This window comes from Cariama cristata, unplaced genomic scaffold, assembly GCF_000690535.1.
Source record: "Cariama cristata isolate BGI_N322 unplaced genomic scaffold, ASM69053v1 scaffold23392, whole genome shotgun sequence".
Taxonomy (NCBI): domain Eukaryota; kingdom Metazoa; phylum Chordata; class Aves; order Cariamiformes; family Cariamidae; genus Cariama; species Cariama cristata.
Window position 1 is genome coordinate 1 of NW_009602425.1, and position 7,468 is coordinate 7,468.

Consider the following 7,468-nt stretch of genomic DNA (forward strand, 5'->3'; position numbering starts at 1 on the left):
GAGGGCTTTCCCGCTGCCGCGGGAGGGGTCTCAGGTGTGGCCCGCTCGGGAACCGGGAGGGACATCGGCCGCAGCGTTTTGGGAGGCACGGGGAGGGTGCCGAGTGCCCTCTCTCTCAGTGAAACGCGTTCGCTTTTCTCACTAGTGCTGGAGGGAGACAACTGCGTGTTTGATGGGATGATTTATCGCAACGGGGAGACTTTCCAGCCCAGCTGCAAGTACCAGTGCACCTGCCGAGACGGACAGATCGGCTGTCTGCCCCGCTGTAACCTGGACCTGCTGCTCCCCGGCCCCGAATGTCCTTTCCCCAGAAAAATCGAAGTCCCTGGAGAGTGCTGTGAGAAGTGGATCTGTGACCCTAAAGATGAAGTGATTTTGGGAGGTTTTGCTATGGCTGGTGAGGAAACAAACTAATTTTCAGAGTCATTGTGAGGAGGAGGTGATATCATACTGGAAATACCCGTGGGGTTGCCAGGTCTAAGACACATTGCTTTGTGCAGTCGTTTTTTTCTGCTCTTTTTTCTCATCTAGAGTCACTAGTAAGTATACAGTGCTTATGAATAAAGTCCGAGCTCGGTAGGTAAAAGAAAAGATATTCAGAGGATTAATATGCATAGCAGTTTTAAAAGGGAGTTAACTTGAATTAGTTCCCACTTCTGAAATTGCTGTTTATCTGGTACAGGGTAGTTCAGTGAGTGGCATAAAACAGGGGCAAGCTCATAATCCTCCAGACATTTTTTCCACCCCCAGATCAAAGCTGCTCTCTTGCTAGTTGCTCTGCAAGAATATGTTGCATCATAAATACTATTCTAACAGCTTAGTCTACAAGAGACTTTTTTTTTCCCCTTAAATTTCCCAGCTATAACAAGTGGTCAGCATGGTAGCTAAAATGCCAACAAATTCCTGCCTGTCTGTGCTAGAGCTCTCATCATTATTGTTGGCATCAAAAGCATTACAAAGTACTTGGGAGAAGCAGTGGTTATAAACACAGTGAGTGGATATGAAAAAAAAAATCCCATTCCAAAATGCAGAACCCATAAACTGCTTTTGTAATTGAAAAAAATAATGTAATATTTTCCCCCTGTTTTCTTAGAGAATTATGTCTCCATCCTCTTTAAATTAGACTATTAGTTCAACATGAGTTTTCATAAGCTACTTGTACTGAGAGTTGAGGGCACTGCATTCTCTTCCAGTCACTGCTCTTTGTGGTCTTAAGCGGTTAGTTATGCTGAAACTCAGCTAATCCATTTGAAAAACAAGTAAGGAAGGAGTGAGGAAGAAATGCTCTAATAACTTATCAGACTGCTATGAAGTGTCAGTTGTAAGGCACCTCAGGTATAAACAAAAAGATTGCCACCTTTCTACCATTTTTCCTTTGGTTTGTTTGACAGTGACAGGCTAATCTGTAAAATACCTACAGATGGATTATCTGCATTCTTTCTAGCAATGGCCATCCCTCTGGGGAGATCACCTTTTTGGAGGTTTACTATGCAAAAGGCAAAAATGCCGTTGTAGGGGAACTTAATAGCAAGAGCTGTGACTGACAACTCAGTCGTGTTGCCTCATTCTCTTTACTCCTGTGATAGTTGCTGAACCAAACTATACAGTTGGCAATATTTGCATAATACAGCTTAACGCTGCCATGGGGGCAGGATGATGATGAGAGTTGGCTATGGCTTTGAGTAGCTGTTGTAACTCCTAGAAATTACTTACTTCCTCCCTCCTCGCCATCATCCTGGCTATAATCTGTCAATAATTGACAGGAGCAGGTGATTTTATGACTTTCAGAGTAAAGGACTTTACTTCCATCCTGTTTATTAGTTTAGATAAATTGTTCAGCCTCTCTCAAATCGTTTCTAATGTAAATATTTTAATGACCTAGCTTTAGAACAAATTTGTGATGTATTTCCATTAGAAAGAGTGAGGAACGAAGAGTTACTAAAGTCAAATTCTATACTGGCTAAAAAAATGGCAATAATTCTTCCAACTGCCAACTTGAGTGAACTGAATCTAAATACTTTGCTGATTACACTGATGTGCACCTTTCTGTTATTTCTAGATGTACGAATTTGCCATCCAGGGCTCCTAAAAAGGCAGCTTTTAAAATTTCTAAATCCTGTCAAAAGCATGGATTTTGGATCTTTTTTTTTTTTCTCTCGTGTTTCTTCCCAGATGTGGTAAAACTCAATTAGATACTGGGTTTTCATATGAGTTTTTCTTGTAATAAAGTTTTGTGGGATTTTGTTTCCAGCCTACAGACAAGAAGCCACACTCGGGATAGACGTGTCAGATTCAAGTGCCAATTGTATTGAGCAGACAACAGAATGGAGTGCCTGTTCCAAAAGCTGTGGAATGGGCTTTTCCACCCGTGTTACCAACAGAAATCAACAGTGTGAGATGGTGAAGCAGACACGGCTTTGCACGATAAGACCTTGTGAAAATGAAGAGCCATCTGATAAGGTATGCTGCAAAGAGTGGCAGGGAAGCAGAGTCTCTTCAGCTGTAATTCCAAGGTTGCAATGTTATGGTCTAGAATGCTCCAGGTGCAAGTGTACGTAAATACACCTTTTAGCATGTGTGCCGCAAGCCCGGTATTTTTGAAAAGCATTAGACTTGCTGCATTTGCTTAGCAGCTTTGTGCTGCACCTTCAGCAGGTCGAGGGAGGGGATTCTGCCCCTCTGCTCCGCTCTGGTGAGACCCCCCCTGCAGTACTGCCTTCAGCTCTGGGGTCCTCAGTGTGGAAAAGACATGGACCTGTTGGAGCAGGTCCAGAGGAGGCCATGAAGATGATCAGAGGGATGGAACACCTCTCCTATGAGGAAAGGCTGAGGGACCTGGAGTTGTTCAACCTGGAGAAGAGAAGGCTCTGGGGAGACCTTATTGCAGCCTTTCCATACTTAAAGCGGGATTATCAGAAAGATGGGGAAAGACATGTAACGATAGGACAAGGGGTCATGGTTTTAAACTAAAAGAAGGTAGATTCAGACTAGATATAAGGAAGGCATTTTTATGATGAGGGTGGTGAAACACCGGAACAGGTTACCCAGAGAGGTGGTAGATGCCCCATCCCTCGAAACATCCGAGATCAGGTTGGACGGGGCTCTGAGGAGCCTGATTGAGTTGAAGATGTCCCTGCTCATTGCAGGGGGGCTGGACTAGATGGCCTTTCAAGGTCCCTTCCAACCCAAACTATTCTATGATTCTATGGTAGTTTGAGCCATCCCAAACAGATCAGATGCTTTGCATGTGCAGACTATTTTGACAGCTTGTGCAGTCTAACTTCTCCCACAAATGCAATTGTACTACCTGTATGTATACTTCAGAGCTGCTCCAATCATGCAGAATGGATATGTCAGATTTCTAGTCTGTAGAGCATCTGGACTGCAGAGAAATACATGAAATCCTGCAAAATCTGCTTGGGTGAATTAAACCTTATCTTAATCCTTATGATGCTTTTTCCAAAAGCAAATCCAGCACTGACACTTCAGGTGCAATAAATCTGTATAAAGGAACTGACTTTTGCTGTGTCTACACATTGTACAAGTGTTACTGTCAGGGAGAATAACGTAGCTAGGTAAGAGAACCATCACTTTATGTAATGTTCTGAGTTTTGGAAAGCATTGCTGAGGCCTTTGCTGAATACTCTGTGCAGTTTTAAATACTGTGTTTTGAAAAGGATATGAAACATTTGGGAGGAGTTGAGGAGACTAACAAGAATGATCAGAGGTCTAGAAAACATCTTCAGCTAGGGAAAAATTGATTGAACTGAACTTTTTCTGAACGCAAGAGAATGGCGATACTTTTTCATAACTGTGTTCAGATATTGCAGCCTGTTCGGAGTCCATGGGGGATACAACAATAAATGGTGAGTTTAGACTGGATAAAAATTAAGACAAGAGTGAAAACCTTCTGAGCAGTAAGAATAGTGAACTGTTAGGATTGTCTGGACCAGGTGTGGAGTCTCTGTCACTGAAGACTTCCAAGGACAATTTAGACAACCATCTATTAAGAATAACGTGGATAAAGCTGATTCTGCCTTGGGTTACAAGAATGGGCAATGACTTTTGAGGTTCATTTTAACCCTCTTTTTTTTCCCCTGAATCTAGTCCTGTAACTTGCTTGTTTGGCTTCCTGATTCTGTGATGGAACTACACTAGCCTGAGAAGTCTTCCAGTACAGTATAGTTTCATAATGAGTGTTGGTTTGGCTTGTCTCAGGTGACAAGAGTGGGCTTTAATTATTTGTCATTTATTGCTGGCCTAATAACACACTGGTGTCAAAGGGCAGATCTTGTAGGAGTTACCAGTTAGTAACTACTGAAGTAGCTGCAGAGTCTTATTGCTGTTGAATGAGCAAAGACAACAAATCTAAGTTTTCAGAGTAGACCTGTATCCTTGCATGTCAATTTTTAACTGCTTTCTATCTTACGCAATGATATATCTAATGTCTCTTCATATTTCTCTTAGAAAGGGAAGAAATGTATCCGAACAAAGAAGTCCCTGAAAGCTGTTCGCTTTGAATACAAGAACTGCACTAGTGTGCAGACATACAAACCTCGTTACTGTGGCCTCTGCAATGACGGGCGATGCTGTACCCCACACAACACCAAAACGGTTCAAGTTGAGTTCCGCTGTCCTCAGGGCAAAGTCCTAAAAAAGCCAATGATGATGATCAACACCTGTGTCTGTCATAACAACTGTCCTCAGAGTAACAATGCTTTCTTCCAGCCATTAGATCCGATGTCTAGTGAAGCCAAAATATGAAAAGCATAAATTAGGTAGTGCAAAAGGTATAAATAGTTTATACAAAACTTGACCCACAATCAGTTGAATGTAACAATTGCATATGCAAAATATCTAAGGTGTTTTTCAAAACAGTCTAGGCGCTTTCTTTTTTCCTGTAGTTTATTAAATACCTCATTTTACATTTTTCCCCTCCAAATGTCTTTTATTCACTTGAAAGAAATTTTGTACCTTGGACAGAACCTTCTTTTTTTCTTGATGGTGGCATAAAGATTACAAAGCAAACAGCTAGACTTTCTCCTTGAGTTGAGGGGATCATGCCACGAGTTTCAGTAGCTGTAAGACTGTGCTTTTTAAGAGTAAATGGATTCCTTGGGGAATGCATGATACCGTATCAGATAAGCTTCCAGGTTCTTAACTTTACTTTGCATAATGCCTATAAACACTTAAGCAGTGTTCTTTTTCCATTCTAATGAAACTCTGTTTCTGATGATAGTAAAAATCTTACTGATAAAAGTGTTGCATTCTTGTGTCTTATAAAATACCTTCCATCTGCATCTCTGACTTTCTCTGAGGATTAAGTTTCAACATAGCCCCTGAAATGACATAGCTAAGATCTCTTACCCTGAAGCATAGCAGATTGATAGTTGGCAGTGATTAAATTTCTCTTTGGTAACTTCACTAGCAGTCTAATCCAAAACCCACTGAAGTCAGCGTCTTAGGAGAACTTGGTTCTAACCAATGTGTGTCTATAGATACAACTATTTGGATGCAAAAATAAAACTTCTGTAAATTCCCCTAAAATACTAACTGTATCATATGGTGCTTCATTTCTTAGAAAGATGTATATGTAAATAGAAACTGTATATATTGTAATATAACTTTACTAAATAAATAAACTATGTGATTCAATTTTTTTTTCCTGAAGTTGTTTTTCTTAAACTACCAACTTTTAACAGCTCAAAGCAATGGGAAGAAAAAGGGGTCTGCAGACTCCTAAAATCAAAAGACCCTATCTTGTGATGTTCTTAGTGTACCTCATCCTAATTGCTGCCCTAACAGGTATGCAGTGTCTTGATGCAAGAAAGGACGAATAATTTGTGAGGCACACAGTAGAAGGGAGATTTCTTTCAAAGTAAGTTAGCCTGGGAGATAGGATGACGTAAATATAGTCAGGTTTGGAGGCAGTGTACCCTGAAACATAGTGGTGCTGGGTAGGATAATTATGTGATTTGGAGTTTGAGTTTGGGTCTGAAGTAGTAACAAAGTATTTAATTGGGTCTTGCAGCATTTCAGCCCCACAAAAGCAGCTTGTGACCCTGCTTGTGCTAGACATTGTATGGCAATATCCCCAAGGAATATGCAGCCTGAGGGTGGCAGTTTCATGTGTGTTAAATCATGTATGTAAAAGGATTGTGCAAATAGGTCGTAAGCACAGTTGTGCAGACGTTCAGCTGCTTAGACTGTGGGACCAAGCTGAGCTCAGTGTGTGTCTCTCACTGTTAGAGATACCAGAGTAGTACTTACGCCACAACCGTTCTATAACTGTGTGGTAGGAAGCAACTCTCTCTTGAGAAAAAAAAGGCAGAGGCCAAATCTCAGCATATCTGGCCTACCATCCTCCTTCTCTGGAGGAGCTAGCTACCTCCAGTTGGCAATTCCTGAGATTCAGCTCCAGGTTAAGACTCCTAAATTTGATGTCTGCTTGTAGATATCTAAATGTCTCTTTTAGCCAGTGAAGCCTAAAGTTGACTGTGAGCAAGCATCAATGACTGAAGGTTTTTAGTAACTTTTAAGTCATCCTTGAAAATATGAGGCCCTGATGCTAAAACCCATACTGGTTCAGTTAAGGTTGGAGAGATCTTGGGTCCTCACCTGGATTCTTGCCTGGCTTTCCCCACTAACTGTGCCAGTGATAAATTTCTCTGTAGTCATTGCTATTGTTATCAACACACCCCTGCCTGCCTTACAGTATTCAAACAGCTGGAACAAGGCTAGTCTTGCCCCTCATCAGGAGCATGCTCATGCATACACACACACTCCTTGCCCTTGCACTGGTTAATTCCTAATCGTAGAACCACAGAATAGTTGGGGTTGGAAGGGACCTTTAAAGACCATCTGGTCCAACCCCCTGCAATGAGCAGGGACATCTTCAACTCAATCAGGCGGCTCAGAGCCCCACTCAACCTGGCCTTGAATATTTCGAGGGATGGGGCATCTACCACTTCTCTGGGTAACCTCTTCCAGTGTTTCACCAACCTCATAGTTAAAAATGTCTTCCTTATATCTAGTCTGAATCTACCTTCTTTTAGTTTAAAACTATGACCCCTTTACTATTGCCACAGGCCCTGCTAAAAGGTCTATCCCCATCTTTCTGATAATCCCGCTTTAAATATTGAAAGGCTGCATTAAGGTCTCCCCAGAGCCTTCTCTTCCCCCAACTCTCTCAGCCTTTCCTCATAGGAGAGGTGCTCCATCCCTCTGACCATTTCTGTTGCCCTCCTCTGGACCCTCTCCAAAAGGTCCATGTCTGTCTAATGCAGAGAGTTTGTAAAGTTCTTCATGGGTTTGCACCCCAGTAACCTTATGTGCTAGGAAATGTCGAGTGTTGGAGAGCATGAGGCTCTTTTAGGTGTCTGAGGAGTAGTTAAGGAGCAGGTTAGAAGCTAGGAGAGAGGGAAGAGGTTTATTTAAAACTACTTTCACCCACATCTCTATCTGCCCC

At 41.9% G+C, this 7,468-nt stretch overlaps 1 protein-coding gene across 1 annotated transcript; it reads left to right on the top strand.

The window, feature by feature from the left end:
* Nucleotides 1-145: 145 nt before the first annotated feature.
* Nucleotides 146-5,651, top strand: NOV (nephroblastoma overexpressed; the record flags this gene model as incomplete). Its single annotated transcript, XM_009694764.1, has 3 exons — nt 146-397; nt 2,252-2,460; nt 4,468-5,651. Coding segments are annotated over 3 exons (758 nt in total), but the record flags the coding sequence as incomplete, so codon positions are not given.
* Nucleotides 5,652-7,468: the final 1,817 nt, after the last annotated feature.